A 21,741-nucleotide genomic window follows, 5' to 3' on the forward strand; every position below is an offset into this window, starting at 1 on the left:
TCTTAAGAACTTTTCATTCAGTATTAGGATTGCAAGTAGTTCATATTTTAATATGTAGTAGTCCTTGAAAGTGAAATGTGGTCCACACAGTAAAAACACAAAATGCCGACATATTCAAGAATTAATCATTTTATTGCTTGACCTGCCATTGGGACAATCTATACCAAAAGGTTTACAACTTGAGCACATCCAATGAAATCAAACCGGATACAGTTATAGAAAAAGAATAATAGAAAATGGTCCTCTGACATTTTACAACTCTCTGTATTGAGGGTTTAATGTACTGAAGAATGGGTGAACAGGAGTCTCTAAGCCCTGACGGCAAAGCTTATAAGCAAATATATATCAATCCTCTGTACATACTAGAACACAGATTTACTGAAAGCTCCAGAAGAAAACACCACCGGCAGTCACAACCAGGGCAAGAAAAGCAAGCTACTGAAAACAAATTTTAACAAAGGTAAAGGTTGCTAATACAAACACATTTCCAGTGTACCGCTGAATGTTCTTCAAGAAACAGGGTGTAGCAAGCAGAAAATGTGGTGGAACTAAATCATATTTATAAAAGGGTTTTTATTTATGCATTTTACAGAAACCATCAAAATATTTATGCTTCCTTCGTCAATTCCGCACTGCCAAATGAAGTTAAACATAAATGAGCGATAACATGTGGAGTATTTAGCTTATCAAAGGGGTTCACAGTTCATTATTAAGAACTCATGCTGTAGTAATATCAATTTAAACACATTTAATTCAACCCCATCATAAGCCGTAATCCACTCATTGAAAAGACAGTTAAACAGTTAATCAAAAGGCTTTTTGAAAGGTCACATCCCATGAAATTAAGGGTGCAAAATCTGTTTTGAAAGCTACAGCACCATTATTTGACTGATTTTAAATTCCAATCCAGTCTGGGGCAGAATTTTGTGGATGTCAGAAACATTTTCATGCACGCTGCACCGACAGTCCCTAAAAACAAGTGTAAGAAAATAAAAAGAAAACAACTGTCCCATGTAGAGGAGACAAATAAAAATACACTAAATAAAGTTGTTCACGTGCAACTCTCTTTAATTAACGGCAATAGTGAGACAGTTCTGTGCAAACTTTTTATTTACCGGAGCTTTAAGTCTGAATAAAATACATTGCAAAAGAGAATTTGGATATATCAATGAAACAAAATATTATCGTTTATAAATAATACAGGACACAAGTATGGTGTATGAATATATCAGAGGGAAAATTACTTCGAGATGTTAGCTATGCGGTATGAGAGTAAAGAAATCAGGCACTTTTCAAAACCTAAACTTGCTTCCAATATCATGAGTCTGTGTGGTATAAAGGAACCGGACATCTGCATAATTACATAACACAAGATGTGCAGGAAACAAATACACAAAATGAAAACTCACATCAATTATATTCAAATAATACAAGAGTATCTCTGAGTGACAATGATTAAAATCTACCTTCAGCAACTGTTAACACTATTGAACCACCTGGTAAAACTCAGAGAACCCTAAGAACAATATTCTGATCAATGATTAAATCGGTGGCGGCAGTGGATCGGGAATTTAATCCCAAACATTTGATGGATCCCTTCCCTAATGGCATACAGACACCATAAACGGTAAATACTGTCCCTGTTTTAAGACTTTCATTAAACTAGAAGCTGAAAAATTGAAATCTCCATCTAAACAGGACACTGATCATATGAAAACTATTCGTCTTAGTCCTGCCCAGAATATTTTGATTTAAAAATTTAAAACACCAAAGAAAGAAGAAATAAACGGGAAAAAAAAACAGCAGACATTTGGGATTTCGAAGCAGTTCACACAAACTCACATAGAAAAAAAACAACCTAATGGATCTCAGTTGGCCAAGGAGGTCACCAAACACTCACTTCCTGTCGAATTCTCTCAACAAAGATTCAGATTGCATTAACCATTACATTTCTGAACAATTAAACAAATATATACTCCCACCATAAAAACATTGTGGGGGAAACAAACAAATATAAGCAGTTTTTAAGAAAGAAGAAAACGTGAAAGCAGATTCGAGTCATCTTGATCTGCTCAACATAAGAGTCCATTGCAAGCTGTGTGTAGCATGAATGAAAGCAGAAGAAAACATCCAAAAACACATGAAAAACCCAATGCAATGGGATCCAATGCCACAATGAAAAACAGCAGGCGCATAGGACATGTTTTCATATATATATATATATATATATATATATATATATATATATATATATATATATATATATATATATATATATATATATATATATATATATATATATATAAACAATAAACTGTGCAAAAAATATGGTTATGGTCATTTACTTGTAATATATAATCATATAAATACACTATATATGTGCAGCTATAACAATAAAAGAGCAAAGCTGATCACCGTGAAAAACACGGTGATGTTTTAACTTCAGTTCCCCCCAAAAAACAACATGGATTTATGCCTTTGGCTTCCCTATATTAAACGCTGGAAATAAATGAGGGAAAACTGAATGTGAAACGCGATGATTCAATTAAGATGCATCATCATATACTGAGTAGATACACTACATCCTGCCACTATTTTCCTTCCAACACTGTTATGCAGAAATGTGAAGCAATCTGGAGGCAAGTGGAACAAATAAACATCCCAATAGACCTTGTTATTTCAACATCTGTTCAGGTGACAGGCATCTGTGGCACAATGATTGGCTCGTTTCTCAGGCAAAACTAACAATCGGCCTTACGGTGAGTCTATGATGGACACGGACGCGACAGGGTACGGCACGAATCGAAAAACAGACAGAGAGAGAACACTGAAGTAAATGGGCACCTGGGTGTTGGAAAAATGCATAAAGAAAAGTACGAAAATAAAGCGGATTTGCATTGGTGGACCCTGCAATAGAGGAGGAAAGAGCCTGGCGAGCGCCTCAGACCGACAGAGATACGAAGCTGTTGTACTGCTGGATGTTTCTCTTCAGGATATCTGAGCAGGGGCCGAGCACACGCTCGAACCGAGGACGGTCGAGTTTTACACACTTCAGCGGGCCGCGGGCAACCACGGTGGCAGCACGAGGACGGTTCATGAGCAGAGCGATCTCTCCTGTGGAAACATAAAGAAGCAAATCAGAAAAGAGTCACAGAGAAATGATGAAGTAAGAACTACGTCAAAACTGAGGATAATCAGAGACAAATATTAAAGCAAAACCCTTAGAGCAAGTTTTAAACCTTTTCATGATCAACATTACAAACTAAAGGAAGATAAAAATGCACAAAGAATAGCAGGACCCCTTTGAGGGGCACCAATGGACACATTTGTCAATGCATCTACAATGGCATCACGGAGATATGTTCAGAAATGTGACAATATGACACACATACCGAAGTAGTCAGACGGTGCGAGTCTTCCAACCTCCACAAATTCTTCATTCTCCGACCGCCGTTGCAAGACTGCAGCCGAGCCCTGAGGACACAAGTCTAATTCAACACCTCTCTTCTCCTTTGATATCTCTCTGAGACACGTTCTACAACTATTTCCTAATTATTTACTAGTGTTGTTAACTATGCATACTTATTTAGATTGTCAAAGTATATAAAACCATATGACTTTAAGTAACACAGAATTGTTGGCGACACAAGCAGAAAAAAAGCGTAAAAATGAGTGAACTAAACAAGAAAGTCTACCTCAAGAATAATGAAGAACTCATCTCCTGGTTGACCCTGCACCACGATCTTCTGGCCATCTTCAAACTGGACTGTCTCAAGTGCATCAGCGACTGTCAATCGTTCCCATTTATCCAGAGACTCTGTTCGCAGAAGGTTAGCATGTTATCTGTGTGCACTTCACTTCTTAATATCATACATGGGTTTATAATGGCATTACATGACAAAAAAAAAACAACTGCTGTTTTCATATACAGTCAGTCATACATCTTTTACAGACCTTACATACAGGAATTACAGATTTAAAAAAATACATAAATAAAACTCACCCAAAATGGACACCTTGCTAAGGAATTCCTCATACATTTTCCTCTTTCTTAAAGTACTTCCCTAAACACAGAGTAAAAACAAGATTAAGCAAGCGCGGAAAAGGTGAACATTAAAAAAGCAAGATTCTTAAAAACAACAAAACACCTTAAAATATAAAAGAGTAAATCAATAATAATGAGAACAAAAATGCGTAACAATACCATGCAAAATTCTGAAATTATGTAGACAAACGGTGTACCAACCATGAGTATTCTCCTGTAGCTGTCTCTGTCAATGCCCCACAGCTTGACATTGGTCTTTGCTCTGACAGTGGCTGCTCTAGGAGTGCCGTAGATTAAAGCCAGTTCACCAAAACTGCCACCTTCTCCAATACTGGTCACCCACTCATTGTTCACATACACCTATTCAAGACAACAACAGATCAAAAAACATTACATGCATTATTAGATAATAGAATTGGACATTTGTTTACAACAGACTTGATGCAAAAATCTTTTATTAAATATGGGGGAATGGTTTGGGGGAGCTATTATACTGTCTATCATTACTATTAATTAAAAAATGTTAAGAAAAAAAACAGAATCACTCACTTACTGATTATTTGACTGAATAATATCTCAATATTTTTTTATAATTTTCAATTACAACACTAACGAATATGCAGTGATTATTTTACATTTGGTCATTTAGTTTCTTTATTAATTATTTTATTTAATTTGCATTACTGCTAGTCTACTGCTAAAGTTCTTTATTTTTGCATTTGTAAAGTCCTTAAAATTAAAATTAAAATCCGGGGTTGCCACAGGGGAATGAACTGCCAACTTATCCAGCATATGTTTTATGCAGCGGATGCCCTTCCAGCTGCAACCCAGAACTGGGAAACACCCACAAACTCTCTCTTTCACAAACTGTCTACATTGTTTTTAATAAGCATTTTTCTCAGGCTGTGTTCATGTTCAGTTATTTCATTTTATAGTCAATGAGCCATTTATCCCCATAAAAGTGAAATTATTGAAGCACCACACAGAAGCTTTCGAGAAAAACTATTTTAGAAGAAAATTAACATTTCTGAAAACAGATCATTTATTTGAAGAACAATATCGTAATTATAATTTGCACTTACATCCATTTCACCTTGATCAATAACGTAAAAATTATCTCCTTCATCCCCTAAAATGAGAAGCACAATGCATCAGTTTAACTACTTTACACGTTTTATCACACCCTCATTGTTTCCACAAAAGAAGTCTCACCTTGCTGAATGACAGTCTCCCCTGCAATGTAGGTGACTGAGAACATGGCGTCAAATATGTCACTGCGAAGAGCAAAAAAAGTTGTGTTTAATGAAATGAAATCCTCCATTAGTTGTACTCTATAATCAAACCAAACAATCAAAACCAAAAAATGCTTTACCTTCTTTCATTGTCGTCAAGATGAGCAAAAAGAACATTCTTTTCAATTGCTTTAGCAAGGGCAGCCATAGTTTTGTAGTCTTTAGGAATGACCTGGAAATAAACACCAAACAAATGCTTACATAAAAAGCAACTGAACTGAAAAAAAAATGTTTTGAAATATTAGAGATAGGGCTGCGTGACATTGTGATATTTTATTTTTCTGATGTACAAATTTCATCAGATGACTTCAATAGCTCTATTTGGAATGAATAAATTAGTTTAGATTGATCATGCATAAAAGATAATAAACAAATTAAAAGTAGTAGGCAAGCAAGCAAAAAATTAAGTCATGGTTGAGGTTAGGATTAAAAGCATAGATAAATACAAATGATGATTTGTACTGGCATCCAAAAACAATAGTTTTTTTCTTTTCTTCAGAAAAGCAAGTAAGTAGAGTTACCTTTCTGACATAAGAAGTGGCGTCCTCCTCAGTGTAGACCTCTGCACTGATGGCACCACGGCGCCGTCGGCCTTTAACCACAGGGTTCATGGGAGGAGAGACCTCATCTTCCCGAGAATCTGAGCGAGAGCTGGACTTCTGCTGGCTCACCATCTGTTTAGCCTCCTCCTGATTGACATAAACACCATTCGTGGAAGTGAGACTGACTTTTTATGAGTATAGAAAATGTGTAAGTGTTTAAGCCCATGCGGTTTTCCTCTGAAGAACACGACTGACCAACTCAAGCTTCTCGAAGTAGTCTCTGAGGTAAGCCATGGGTCTTTCAGGCCTGGCGGTGCACAGCTGCACAATGCAGTCCTTCAGCAGCTGCTGGATGTTGTGCTTCTGCACGTAGCGCTCACACTCCCGCAAGCTCCTCTCTTCTTCACTGCTCGTACTGCTGGACGCCATGATGACCTGCTGACCCGACACATGCAATTCACATCAGTTCATGACACTCAAGGAATCTAAAGTACAGAATGAAGATCTGACAAAAGTAGATGTTTTGGAAGTTTTTTTTTCTGGTGAGCACTTGAGGCTAAGTAATGGGTGAGTAAATTGTCATGTTTGGATGAACTATCCCTTTCATTCTCCTTCAGAATACAAGTGGAAGATATTTGTAATGAAATCTGAGAGGTTTCGGTTCTTTCACAGTTTACACAACGGCCACTTTCAAGAACCAGAAATGTTGTAAAAACATAATTAAAGCATGTGACTCCAATAGTCCAACCTTATTTTTTCCTCACTGTTTAAAAGGGTTAAATTGATGTGTCATAAGAGGAAACTAAAATCCTGAAGAACAGCAGCCTCAGAATCATTTACTGGGGAATGAGTTACATTAAAGCTTTCATCTGGTGGTGTCAGTTTCACATACTTGCACAGGTTTCCCTTGGTTTGCCATTGAGGAAATGCAAAACAACAGGGAGAAAGAAAGTTTTATACAGTATTATCTTTCCACAGTAGACGGCATCAACTGGATGCACTGTATTGTTAGAATATCTGTGCTCATGTCAACACAACAAATTCCTCATGGAGCTCAACATGTGTCAGAATGTAGACATGATGAAACTGAAAGAAGTTATTTTATTTTGTACACAAAAAGCATTGCATCACCTCATTAGAATATGAATATAGCTCATGTAAACCTTACTAAAGTTTTACTTTTATACTAAAAATTTGGCACTTGAAAGTGGTTGTTGCATGGCCTGTCAATAGAAGGACAAACAAACCTCTGAACAAACATCTCATCAAACATGTCCTAGGCATGGTAAAGTTATGAGTTTGAAACAACATTGGCAAGTAATTTATTTGGGAATTTTCATTTTTGGAGACTTTTACTAAGTCATCTTTAGTGTATTTCCAGTTCACAGTCACACATGTTCTTTGAATGGAGGAAAGAAAATAAATGCCTTTGATGCAATAAGTTTTTATTTCACTGTAAATTCTAATATATAATTTAATTTTACATTAACGGTTTCTGAGTAACTAATTACTCATTAAAGGTTTTGGGCTCCATTTATGTGCAGCTGGAAGGAAGTGGTTAAAGGGTGTTTTCGCCAAGCCATCAAACTAACTTCACACAGAACATTGTTCTTGAGTGAAACATTATTTTCAGATTTTAACTGTAGATTTTAAAAATAAATATAATTTTTCTCTGGACTGGCACATATAAACTATCCACCACACGAATAATAATAATGTGCTTTATTAAAGTAAACATGATGAGTTTTCATTGCATAAAAAATTTAAATACAGAATTACTCAATATAACAATTGTTTTTGTACTGCTGAGGCTTTCAGAGAAAACAGTTCAAGACACTAATAAAATCAGGCATCTGGAGTCAGCAGCTTCATTGGCAGCGCTCCAACCCAAGTCATGGCTCAGGGAACTTTCGTAATCCTGCACCCCCTTTCTCCCACTTCATTTCCTGTCCACTGTCCATATATAAATATTGTGTCGTATATCAAGCATACGGGAATAAATTTGGATTTTTGTGGCATCTTTTAAAACACTTACTATACATACATCTTTTGTCATTATCATGTCTTTACTTTGATATAACAGTCATATTAACATATCCATAGGGGAATCCTATTTTCTATTCTCCTACCCTTACATAAACCTTTCTGCAATTTTATCAAACATTTATTATCATTTTTAGTGATTAAGATCCACCTTTTCCAGAATGTGCCTACTGTGTTTTTAAAAATATGGGTGGTATTACTAGTTTTGGCCTTAAACTTTCATCATTTCAAATAATGAAGTTGAATTTCAGATTCATATCTGTAATAAAACTTGAATGAGAGGTATTTATTCTGTTGCACTTCATATTTAACTCTCATGAAAATAAATCAAATTAATACACTTGGTATTTTAACAAAACGTTACTCAAACAACGTCACAATAATATCTATGGCACGAGCTCTTTTCAGTTTGATGCTTTTGCTTCTCCAGATTATTAATTTTCTCTTTATTTTCTCATGTAAATAAAACATTACTGCAGAAAAACTTGTCTCATGACTTGCTGAAAGCAATTTGCTAATTATACTAACTTTCCTTTTAATAGTCAGTGGTTGAACTCAAATATTTCTGTTAGGATAATTAAATTTTAATTTTCAGTGTGAAGTTCTCATTTAAATTTTTTCTAGAGATCTGCCATTGTGGTATATCAGAGCAGTTACTTACATTGAAAGTTTGCATCCATTTTTTTAATCAGTCCTTATTGAGTTTAGTTTTATACATTTGTTTGTTGTAGGCATGGGACAATAACTGTTTTCAAGGTATACCGTAGTTGGAAAAGTCAATTTTTTTACCTGTCAAATGTTTTTGCTATACCATTCCTGCGGTATATGCAAGATTTCTTTAATAATTTTTTTTGTTTGTTTTTTAGGACAGCAGTATCTCCAACAGAAAAGATACCCAATAGTGGTGTTTTAAATGGTCCAGAAGTTTGTGTTTTTGAAACTAATAAAACAGCAGAAGTCTACGATTTATTTATAATATTTATCCTGACATGTTTACTGCTCCAAAATACTTAAAATGTTTCTCAAAATAAAATGTGTTCAAAGAGGGGGAAAAAAAAGTTTTTGTTTTTAAAACTGTGATGTTTTCATCTAAGGGTATAATAGTGTCAGAATCTTACACCGGCCCATGTCTACTGACTGTACAGCACTTTGGTACATGTGTAGCTGTAAAGTGCTTACAAGATCAAATAAACGAGAAGGATATGGATTGCAAATATTTATAAGAAAATTTAACTTTTTAACATCTAATGAATTTCTACCTGCACAGAGAAGTTAAATGTGTAAATTAAGAAGATTAAAAAAATGTGTGAAAAAAGAAGAAAAACTAAATGTGTAAAACATTCAAAGTTTGCTGTATAGATATGCATCTTTCTGGTCTTTTTATTTATATTTCAAAATGTCTTTCATGACAGTGGAAGTCCTCTGGATTAAACCCCACGTGAAACATCCAGGTCATAACCAAATCTATCATTAATCCATGCTAGCAGATAGTGATGCTGCTGTTAATACTAAATGTTACAAGCTTCCAAACGTGTTGTCAAACTGAAACAAACTAACATAAATCTTACATCGCATATCTAGTCTAAAATCTCTACTTTAACTTACAATGACACCACACAAAAGCGATATATACTGAACTTTCATCTAACTGTTGATTTTTGACAGCCATGCTATGGCTCCTGGTCCCTGTCGGGGCCCCTGAGCTCATAAAATTCGCAGTTCGCATCCCCACAGGCATTTCTCAACATTACGCCATTCGGTCATGCGAAAACAACCATTTTGGTCCAGAAAACTTATTCCAATATAACTAGACTTCATTGAGTCAATGTTAAAGTGTTGATCGGCGTAATCCTGCAGCTTCTTCCAGCTCTGTGTTTTTTGTAACCAGTTTTGTCAAGCAGCAAAATACGCCATCTTGCAAACTACATTATCACAACAACGGAAGCCGACGGCATTACATTAACGTCTCTACGAGCTTGTCAGCTCGCGTTTCGACATCATCAAACGTTACAGTAAAAGCCGCTGTATTTAAATATTCATACCTGAGTCGCTTCGAGGAGTTTGTCGACGTGCTTTACTCCGTTTACACTGATTTTCTCACAGTCCTTGGATGGATGGACGCCTCACCGGAAAAGGTTATGACCAATCACAAACAACGATTGACGTCAATGCGCCTCGATCTGGGAAGCCGGTTTCCCCTGACAACCTTAAAGGGCAAGGGCTTGTTTTTGTATTTAGAGAGGAGATCGAGGTTATCAACCAGAAAACTCAGAACATTCGGCCGCACATGACGTGAGGGTATAAATCACATTTTACGCTCCTCCGGGAGTGACATTCAAATACAGAAGGACAGTATTCCTTACCCACGTGTTTAGCACTGAGAATGAATCTGGTGACAGCTGAAAAGGTTAATGGCTCTGTACATAAACCCAAGCCTAAATTGTGCCAATTCAAGCAGGGTCACAACACTGCGAAGATATGACCCCCCCTTAAAATTAATGTCTGATTGACTGTTATTACAGTACACCCTTAATAATCTAGATTTAAGTTTTCTTTTCCTTCAGCTGAATTGACATCCTGCAAAATATTTTCATTTCCTGAACTTATGCTATGAATCAGGCCATGCAAAATGTGTCAGGGTGAAACCAGGTCCTGTTTTAGTGTCTAGGTTAAGTTTACAAAACAGATTTACAATCATACAAATGTACAATATTATAAAACAGTTGGCGATACCCATTGAATCTATAAGTATTAGTGATATAGTAATTGCATTTTGCATATATAACTTCTATAATAGTCTGTGTGTGTTCAGCAGATGTAAGATGCTCATAAATGCTTTACACTCTTGAGATTGAGTAAATGGTTAATAAATGTATTTCTTTTTTTTTGGAACTGTGCAACTTTAAAGGGCACCTATTTTACCACTTTTTCAAGATTTAAGATGAGTCTTTTGTTTCTCCAGAATGTGTCTGTAAAGTTTCAGCTCAAAACAACCATCAGATTATTTATTATACCTTTCTGGATATTTTCTGCTCTGGACAAACTGTAGCTGTTTTTGTTGCCTGTGCCTTTAATGCTAGTTCTCCCCGCCCACCATTCCCAAACTTGTCAGAGTGTGCCACAATCTCAGCTGAGTCAGATAAACAGCACAGTGACAGACAAGAAGGAAGCAGATCTCACGTAATGTTTGTGAGAAATACTACAGTAAGAACTTTACTGATGCTTATTTTTTATGTATTTGTTGTGGAGTTTATTTAAGCCTTTCGATGAGTCACACAGAATTTTGTTACAAAGTGTACACACGCACACACACCGCACACACACACACACACACACACACACACACACACACACACAGCACTCGTGTTGAATTTTGCACTGATTTTGCAATGCGAATGTGACAGGATACATGTTATTATCCACTGCTATATCAATATCTGTAATGTTAACGTACAAAATAAACCTGATTTAACGTCCACAAACCGAGATTGAAGCTTCTTTTATAATTGTACTGACATGCGGCAGTGGTTATAAGTAAAGATGGTAAAATTGCTGTAATTTCTTACAAACATGCATTGTTTTAAAAATGTTTTTTAACTTGTAAAACTTACTCTTAATAACATTTGGTGATGATTGATGATCACAGAGAGCTGAACAGATCTTTTAATCTCAGTTGCTTTGCGCAAGTCCTGTATTGTATATATTATTATATGCGTTACTATGGAGACATGTTAATGCAGCTGTCAGTCAATTCGGTGGGCGGGGAAACCGCACTCTTACGTCACGTGTCTCATTGAGTGCCTTAACATGGGAGAGATTTGGATCCTATTTTAACATTTATTTAAATTTTTAAAAAGACATGTTCTCTTTACATCACGCCAATATGACAGTGGAGACACTATACCTACACATAGTTCTGTCCAAACAGCTTCAAAAACATGATTTTCATCATAGGTGCCCTTTAAGTTCAACTTAATTCTTCCACGAGTGAAAATTTCTCCTTTCTTCCAGAGTGAGCGTTTGATTTTTGGTTTCATCTCCATATCAGCTAACTGAGCATCCCTTAATAGACTGTAACTTTCTTCCCGTAAAATCACCAGTTTACAGCAGCATAAGTGGTGACACAATTTTTTAAAGGGCAAAACACATTTTCAATTAGGCTTTAACATATAACCCAGTCTCTATAAAACAAATGATTTACCCTTTAGTTAATGATGAGGACAAGACTGTACAGGCCAGGTGTCAATATCAGTACATAAAGACACACCCTCTCTTATCTTCTCCTCCCTGCTGCCTCTGCAGCCCTCCTTGCCACTGCTCAACCTCATTCGTGTCGACTGCCCAGAGTCCACGAACTCAGCCTTTCAAAAGCTCCAGCACAAGGATTCAGGACATTTCACTACCTAGCAAAAGAGAGGAAGAAATAAAGGTGAGGGCATAGCCAATTTTCCATTGTCAGATTGTTTTATATGCAAACCTGCATTCACTTCTTAGTGACATCAACGTAACATGACTTAACTGGCACTTTAGTGGCAAATTGAAATAGAAGATTGACAAGTTTGTAAAGTATTTTATGTATAATCTTATGTCAATTGAAAATAACTAGGCTTGATGACTAGAATTTCTTTCAAATTGAAACATTACAATCAAGTAGATTTGGGTGGAGTATGACAAGCTTGCAACAATCTGTCTTCCTTTTTCAGTCACACTCCTTTTCATGATTGCATACTTTTCCTAACATCTGTGGTGCATTCCAGGATCTCCTTGTCGAAACATGTCTCTCTATAGCTTTGGACTGGAGCCTCTGTCCTGTCATGCCTGGAACAAAGACCGGACTCGTAAGAGCAAACTAGTTGAGCTACATTTCAATATAAATTACATCCCTTCAGGCTCCTAATGCTGCTGCCTGCAGTTCCATTTTAATCCATTAAAATCTACTCAGAGGAAGATCAGATAGTCTTTAGGAGAAAAGCTGCACTTCTGCATTCGTATGAATGATTACTGTCAAACTGCAGCTCTGTTTTAGATGCTTGTTTAGAAGAAATTCCAGTATAATAGTTTATCAGGTTTAAATGTGTATGAAAACTGAAAATTTTGATGTTATTCTTTTTTTATTATTAGAAATCGCCATTAGTCCCAACAGCAGTGATGTGCACATTTATCAAATGAATGGAAAGGAATGGATTAAGATTCATGAACTGACTGAACACAGCGGTCGAATCACAGGTGAGACAAAAGAGAATCGCAGCCACATTAGTCATTAACCCACTGATACTGTGAGATTGACCCATAAAACAAACATTATCTCAGCGTTCCAGTGAAGGGCATGAACTAAATTACTGTAAACACTGCATGTCTGCCAGTGTAAATCTATGCCAACTGTATTTTACACGCGTCAATTGCATTAGCTACACATGTAATAGCTACACATTAGTGTCACATGTATTGTTTTTGTACTCATATTCCAAAAGATCTAGTGTAATTAGACTTTATTACATTTTAAAATGCTCATTTTGAGATAGTTGTATTGGATTATCATCTTTCAAATGATTTTCACATTCACACTATACATTTTTTTTCATTCATTTATTCTCTGTAAACTATTTTAATTGTTTAGTTTTATATATTTGCAAGATAAAATGCCTGTTTAAATTATCATGCAAAAAAAGCTGTGTAATCCAAAAGTAGAAATTAAATGTAAATTAAAGGCGGCAACACCAAGGCTCCAAAAATACAAATTTATTAAATTAAAAAGGCTGACATAGAGCGTGTAACGTTTCGAGCCGCCGGCTCTTCATCAGACAATGTTTTTCACAATCAGGTGCTGCTTTTTGCGGTTTTGGCTGAGCACCCAATTAGGAGAGATGTGCATGCTTTTGTACAGTTAATCCAAAAGTAGACCAAATACAATACATTCATTAAGTCATTTTCTTTTTGGCTTAGTCCCTTTATTTATCAGGGGTCGACACAGCGGAATGAACCACCAACTTATCCAGCATATGTTTTTATGCAGCGGATACCCTTCCAGTCGCAACCAAACACTGGGAAACTCTTGCACTCTTGCATTCACATACACTATGGACAATTTAGCTTAATTCAATTGACCTATACCACATGTTACATGAGGAAACCCACGCGAACATGGAGAGAACATGAAAACTCCACACAGAAACGCCAACTAACCCAGCAAAGGCTCGAATCAGCGACCTTCTTGCTGTGAGGTGATCATGCTACCCACTGCGCCACCGTGATGCCAAATACAATACATAAAAAAGTAAAATAAAATATAGTACTGATGTATTTCCATCATGTAACCTGTATTTAGGGGCGGCATGGTGGCTCAGTGGTTAGCACTGTCGCCTCACAGCAAGAAGGTCGATGGTTCGGCTGGGTCATTTGGCATTTCTGTGTGGAGTTTGCATGTTCACCCCGTGTTCTTGTGGGTTTCCTCCAAATGATCCAATTTTCCCCAAAGTCCAAAGGTGGTATAGGTGAATGGGAAAACTCATAGTGTACTATAGTTATGTATTATAGTTGTTTATTTTAGTGTGTAATGTTTCGCCTCAAATTATGATGTTCAAATACTGCATTTTTAGTGACATTTTAAGCACTAATTTGTGCTGGATTAGTTTGTCAGTTGGTTATCATTACCACACTCTTTGCTACAACAAAAATACTTCCTATATTTTTATAGATTTTCTTATTTGCAGCGCTTATCATACTATTTTTTTGTTTACAAAAATGTATGTTTTTTTTAAACAAATAAGCATTTAAAGTAAGTTATTGGTTTCATATATAATTTAATGAGATTAGAATTTTAGAAATATGAAAAAAAGCTATTTTTTAAACGCTAATCCATTATCAGCCATCATAAACAATAAACAAACACTAAAATAAAATTGTCAATATGTTAAAACTTGTTTTAAATTAAATCTGTAGCCTATATGCAAATAACAAACTGGCCAGCTCATTTCCTCTGTCAGAATTTGTCAATTTAAATAATACAATTTTATTGGTTATTTTTCTTAAAGCCTTCTTCTACTGGTTATTTTCACAATTTATGATAGTTTGATTTGGATATTTTTTTAACACATAAGCTTCCACTGATTAGTTTTCAACCTTAAGACTATCAAAGTGTGCTGGTAAGATTAACACTGTAAATGTTGACTTCATGTGGACTTCTACTCAGCACTGATGAAGTGTAAATGAATAGTTCATCATAGAAACATCAATAAAATGCATTATAAAACATGAATGTTCATTTTCTGCAAGCTTTTGATAATTTTTTAATTGCCCTTACTTAAAAGGGACCTATTATGTAAAAATCACTTTAATAAGGTGTTTAAACACAATTGTGTGGCAACAGTGTGTGAATATAGCCAAACTCAAATGGTCGAAATTCATTATTATATATATTTTTTTGTAATCCCACTTCATAAAAAAATTGGTAAAAAAAAGGATTGACTTCCTTTGTGTCATCAGAGAGAGAAAGTCTTGCTCATATGATTATCTCATGGGGCCGCCATTTTAAAAAAGAAAACAAGGTTGCTGTAGAAAGAAGCCTGAAAGTATAGGATGAGCACTGTAAACATTGCAACAACATGCTGTGGACTACAGACCTCCAGCTGTTGCTGCGATTTCAAAATGCAGATATGGTGTAAATGTAACCCTGCCGGTCCTACACCACCCAACCCTTTTTGAGCTGGGATCGAGCCGGCGACCTTCCGCATGGAAGTCGGTTGTTCCAAGTAGGTATTGCTGCAGCCCGGAGACCTGCAAGTGGGAGGGATTACACCGCAAGTAGGTTGGGTGACCCCCAAGTGAGCGGGACTTAAACCACAAGTAGGTTAAGTTTATCAGGTTACTGTGAGGTTGGGTTTAGGGTTAGGGTATAGGGTCATAAAGCACAACATTGAACTCTTAAATACGACTAAATAAGGTTTGCACAGCCCACTTGGACCTCCAAGGCCCACCCACTTGGAGCTGGCCCCAACCTCCGTTTATTCCCTTCTCGGTTGTTCTAACAAGGAGGCTAAAGACCATGGCCTCTAGCATCTGTCGCTAGAGCACCTTTAGAGGTCAGAGGAGTGAGGTTTACCTGCACAGCACTTACTAGCTGGCCTCCATTACACTCTTCTCCATTAAAGACTCTTGCACTGTTTGAGGGAGAGATGATGTGTTTTGTAAAAATCCAAAGGTGTCAAGATTGGCATTTCGCAGAAAAGGTCTGCTATAAGCCTTGAAGTACCAATCAAATGTGTTGGTCCAGAATCTGTTCAGAGAGGGACAGAGCCAAAAGGCATGAGCAACCCTGTCCTCTGCTATCTTGCATTATCGCACATTGGTGAGACGGAAGGAAAAATTTTATGAAGCTTGGCTTTAGTTTAGTATAAGAATCAGTTCCTTAACTTGAGTTTGATAAATGACCTCTAAAATGTGTGTTTGGGAAAGAAAATGTTAGCTAACTAGTGCCATTTCCCTTACCTTATAGCTGAAAATGAGGTCTGATATCCCTATTTATTTTCACTTTACCCTCAGAACGGACCTTCGTGTCACTCTGAATGTGGTAAAATTATAAATATGTGTCACATCCTCTTCGCTGGTAAGATATACAGCCAGGTACACAACGTGTTCCAACGTGACTCCAGGCGATACTTCTGGGTTTCTTTCTACATCAGCATCTAGTTCACTTTTAAAATGGCAGTCTATTAGTGACAATCTCTTCCTCATTTGCACAGACAGCCCTGAGTAAGAAGCAGCTTTTTGAATCTGCTGCTATGCCAAAGCATATGCATTTTTAAAACAGGGCTCAGTTGAATTTTAAGCAACCATCACAAAAATGCCAAATTTGGATCAAAGTCTAAAAGGGTCTGTTACAAAGAGTTATAAAACATTATTTATTGGATATTTTGAGCTGAAACTTCACACACACACTCTAAGGACATAAGACACTTATTTCTCATCTTGTAATAAGAGGCATAATAGGTCCCCTTTAAAACGTCCAACATAATCTATTGCACTTGACAGAAATCTGCCATTATTTGTATTCAAATGATTAATAAACTTAACTAACAACTGATTTGCTTTCAGGGATTGACTGGGCCCCAGAGTCTAATCGTATAGTGACTTGTGCCTCGGACAGGAATGCCTATGTATGGACACTCAAGGATGGTGTCTGGAAGCCAACACTGGTGCTGGTTCGCATCAATCGAGCTGCCACATGTGTCAAGTGGTCGCCTCTTGAGAACAAGTTTGCTCTTGGAAGCGGGGCCAAACTTATTTCCATCTGCTACTTCGAAAAAGAAAACGACTGGTGAGACTTGCTTGCATAATGTCTTATAATCTAATTTTGCAAAGTTGATTCGTCTGGTGACTGAGAGACACATTACAGTATCTCCAGTGTAGCTGTGCCACAGTTCTTATGTGCTTGATTGATCCCATAGGTGGCTGAGTAAGCATATCAAGAAACCCATTAACTCCACGGTTCTAAGTCTAGACTGGCATCCCAACAACATGCTGCTGGCTGCCGGCTCTGCTGATCTCCACTGCAGGTTTCAATATTCAGATGCTGCACAATATTCCAACATTCATAATATTTTAGGGTAACTTCACTTTTTATTGTTGTTGTTGTCAGAATATTTTCAGCATATATCAAGGACATCGAGGACAGGCCTGGACCAACACCATGGGGTTCCAAAATGCCCTTTGGGGAGTTGCTTCTGGAGTATAAGGAGTGTGGTGGCTGGGTGCACAGTGTCTGTTTCTCTCCATCTGGTGATTCTCTGGCCTGGGTTAGCCATAACAGCGCCATCAATGTAGCAGATGCTTCACAGGGGAAAGAGTAATAACAGCATTTACAATAACAAAATGTCTTCGTTTTTGTCTAGAGTGACAGAAAATCTGTTATTAAATATTCTTGAATTCGATGCATCTATAGAAAACTCTACCTGACGGCAATAATATGCGCAGTTCAACCTTTTCCTGTCATGTTTAGATACATATCAAATTGTGTGCATTGCAGGGTCACTCAGTTGACTACAAGACATCTCCCATTGCTGAGCGTGCTGTATGTCAGTGAGACTGAGATTGTAGCTGCGGTAAGGAATTGTCCATTACTCGTAGTTGTATGTAAGATGAATTGCAAATGGAAGTGAGCAACCCTAATGCCCTACTCCCTTTGAAAGGCAGATCCCTCAAAGTCTGTTCTGGCATTACTGTTAAACTTTCATGTCTGAAATTCCACTGGCGATGGGACTGACTGTCCAGCCACATATAAACCTTGTCCTGTTCATTTTGTTTCCACTTTTGTTTTGATAGTTTCTACAAATAGCACCCCTTTTCTAAATTGCCATGCAGGGGAAAAGGGGAAAAACATTGTATATGAAAACATTTGAGAGGGATGCAGACCTGGTGCAGATGCAATCTGAGCTGCATGCAATGCTTTTTAATGGGCTAATCTAACTACACCCCCACCCTACCCTTCACAGTGACGTCACTAGCTCCATTTAATCTCAGCTTGCATCGTAAAGGCTGCATCCAAATACAATTGAAACATTTGCATTGAGTTGAGAATAGGTGACCATGGACCACAAAATTTGAGTCCATGTTTGAGATATATTATTTCAAAGCTGAATAAATAAGCAATACATAAATGATAGTAGGTGGATTCGTGATGCAAACTCGTGATGCACATAACTGTCAACATTGGGATGTTAAAATAAGGGCCCTTATTATTATTATTTATTTATTTATTTATTTACAAAGTATAGAATAGTATATATTAGGAAAAGCTGCAAATAAATTAGCAAACAGTTTAGCCTATTTAAATTAATTGCTATTATAAAGAAATTGAATCAATTTATCAAATTTCATAAATTTTTTCTTCACTGTATAATTCAAATATTCTGATTAAAGAGCAGCGAATGAATCTCTCATTTAGATTTTTCTTTTGATCACATTAAATAACAGAGGTGTCACTTTAAAAATGGGGGGGGGGGGGGGGGGGGGGGCAACGGCGCCTGTAATGGAAAGGAAGGGAACCCCACCGTTTTTACATTTATTTCAAAGGGTTTTATTCCTAAATAAAATGATAGCACAGATAAGATTCACATTTAAAAGCAAGGGTCGTCCCCTGGTGGTTTGGAGGAATGAGTTGAGTATAGGGAGGATCAGCTTTTGATGTTTATTGCCAACTTTCATAGAAAGATTAAAAATATGGGGGAAATGCAGGAAAAATACCTTCATGGGATAATAGCAGGATAGAATTGTAAAATACGGTAGAATCCCGGGAAAAACGGAAGGGTTGACAGGTATAGGTAAGTGTAAGGGTTGGTTATGGGGACTTTTTTCAGGTGCTGCAAAATATCACTGCACCTATTTTACTACAAAATTTCTTCATTATATAATATACACCAGAATGAGAGTAGTTTCTGAAAAATAGTGATTAAACACAATGTACAGCTCATTAAGCTTTAAATAGGAAAATTATCAAAAAATTGGTCATTTTCGAGCAAGATGGTAATGGTCTAATAAAGTGTTTCTCACCGACGTTCCTGGAGGACCACCAGCTCTGCACATTTTTCATGTCTCCCTAACCAAGCACACCTGATTTAGAAAATCAGCTCATTACTGAAACTGAAAGACCTGTGGGTGTGACAGACAAAGGAGACTTTCAAAAAATGCAGTGTTGCTGGACTTCCAGGAATATAGTTGAGTGACACTGGTCTAATCCGATTAAATGATCTATGCTAAGCTAAGCTAAGCTAAGCTAAAAGTGCTCCTATCACACCCAGAGATTGGCTGAATGGATTAATAAATGGTAAATAAAGAGCTCTAAAACTAGTTGTAAATTGAGTATTATAAGTATAGTATTTAATTTTTTAAAAAGTAGAGTGTTCCTTTATCGCAACAATTTTATTGAGACACACACATTAATAACACAGATCTGAGATTTTGCTGCTCAGACACAGAAACCTTCAGAAACACATACACTTTTATTAATAAAAAAGATTTTGTTAGTAAATCTCTGCATCATATTTCTCAGCAATGAGTGAGCAAAAAGCAAGTAGGTTTTTAAAGAAGCTACATTCACAGCTTCTTAGTTGAGAGAGATGTAAAAATGCAGTCAGGTAATCTTTTTTATCTTACACATACTGTATGTATGTGTGTGTGTTTTAGGGCCATGACTGTTGCCCTTATCAGTTCTCATACAAGGGTCCTGGAAGCTTGGAGTTTGTGAAGAAAGTAGACATTCCTAAGCAGAGCTCCAAGGGCAACATGTCTGCCATGCAGCATTTTCGAAATCTGGACAAAAAGGCAACCACTGAGGAGGAAGACACAGGGTTGGGCAGTTTGCACCAGAACAGCATCACGTAATGAACAGCTTTACAGTCAGCCATACAATATCAAATAATTAAATCTACTATTGGCATTTTTTGCATTATGATCACTTTTTTACAATACTGTTAATATTTCTGCTATAGCCAGTTGTGTATTCTGGAAGGGTTGAAGGCCAAGGTGGAGAAATTTAGTAGTGTGGGCTTGGATGGTGCCATGGTTGTCTGGGATTTTAAGGTATTTTCATTATTTTAAGGGATTTTAGGGATTTTAAGCTCAATAAGCAACTCACTATGCAGTGATGTTCCTGCGTTTTTATTAATAATGACTTGTTATTGTTTTCTTCATTTTAGCACTGAAACTCCATGGGATCTGGAGCGAGCAGAAAACAATTATAATCTGGATCAACTTTATATTGTTTGTTTTCCTCACATGCTTTTTTTTTTACTAATAGCTCCCATTCAAAGCTTTTTTAATCTATGATTGCATATTCCTATATTGGAAATATGCATTTTTTCCCACTTAAAGTATTAATTAATCAAAACACACTGTAAAAAATGCAATCTCATAATTGTTAATAACTGTGTTGTTTCAACTCATTTTAAATAAGTAGTTTGAACGAGCAACAAAAAATTATTTTTATATATATATATATATATATATATATATATATATATATATATATATATATATATATATATATATATATATATATATATATATGTGCAAATGTTTGTTCCAACTGTGCCGCTAGTGTGAAAAGCACACAGACTCAGTCTCATTTTATGCACAAATAATTAAACTACAACATAAAATATTTGTATGGTTTCATCTTTTCTTCTGAGTGTGGAAACACTTGCAGCACCTCACAACTACAACAGAAGTTTGTTACATGCAAATAACTGTTATTCAAATAACTAAAAAACTGTTGAACTGAACTATTTGACTGATAAAACGACGTGTAAGCAGAAATATTAATACATACTATCAGTTACCTAAAAGATTTTTGAACCTGAAATATTTTAATTAATGTCATGTTCATGTCAGTATGTAGCCTATTTTTAAAAGCTACAATTGCTTCTACAAATTAAACTGGAACATATTTCAATAAGCAAAATGTCAATTAATTATATGTAGACGAAAGCAACAAACAGACTAAATTTAAGCTTGTTTAGGGTTTACTAAAAGGTAACGTTGCAGGCTAGGATGTCACGTGATTACGTTAAAATTCTCCGAGTCTGTTCAAAATCAGTCCATGAACTGTTCGAAAGAATCCAGTCATAGTTATAAACATGAATTAATTCTGCAGAAAAGGAGGACGCCTGTCATGAGTGGCTCTGTCATATCTGTATTCGTGGACATTTTATATGGTTAAACTCTCTGAATATGTAAACCAAACCACGCCCACGTTTGCCTTAATTCCGCACTTCCCTCCAATCAGCGTCTGGTATGCTTCCCTCGACCAATCAGCGCTCAGCCGGAC

The 21,741-nt window shown here is 36.4% G+C and overlaps 2 protein-coding genes across 5 annotated transcripts; one reads left to right on the plus strand and one right to left on the minus strand.

Annotated features, from left to right (window-relative positions):
- Positions 1-111: 111 nt before the first annotated feature.
- Positions 112-10,062, minus strand: prkar1aa (protein kinase, cAMP-dependent, regulatory, type I, alpha (tissue specific extinguisher 1) a). 3 transcript variants are annotated; one of them, NM_001009989.3, is given in 12 exon segments: positions 112-2,276; positions 2,305-3,114; positions 3,393-3,474; positions 3,696-3,817; positions 4,004-4,064; positions 4,247-4,405; positions 5,128-5,174; positions 5,258-5,319; positions 5,418-5,509; positions 5,859-6,026; positions 6,135-6,314; positions 9,965-10,062. In NM_001009989.3, coding segments are annotated over 10 exon segments (1,140 nt in total). In that variant the 5' UTR covers positions 6,309-6,314; positions 9,965-10,062; the 3' UTR covers positions 112-2,276; positions 2,305-2,941.
- A 2,170-nt stretch (positions 10,063-12,232) lies between these two features.
- zgc:86896 lies at positions 12,233-21,075 on the plus strand. 2 transcript variants are annotated; one of them, XM_087242469.1, is made up of 10 exons: positions 12,233-12,351; positions 12,680-12,760; positions 13,044-13,148; positions 17,013-17,235; positions 17,366-17,473; positions 17,557-17,763; positions 17,944-18,019; positions 20,100-20,293; positions 20,405-20,495; positions 20,612-21,075. In XM_087242469.1, exons 2-10 carry the CDS (start codon positions 12,697-12,699, stop codon positions 20,615-20,617), a joined length of 1,074 nt encoding a protein of 357 aa, XP_087098595.1. In that variant the 5' UTR covers positions 12,233-12,351; positions 12,680-12,696; the 3' UTR covers positions 20,618-21,075.
- The last annotated feature ends 666 nt before the right edge of the window (positions 21,076-21,741 follow it).

The sequence above is a fragment of the Danio rerio genome, chromosome 3, assembly GCF_052040795.2.
Source record: "Danio rerio strain M-AB ecotype USA chromosome 3, GRCz13ab, whole genome shotgun sequence".
Lineage (NCBI taxonomy): Eukaryota > Metazoa > Chordata > Actinopteri > Cypriniformes > Danionidae > Danio > Danio rerio.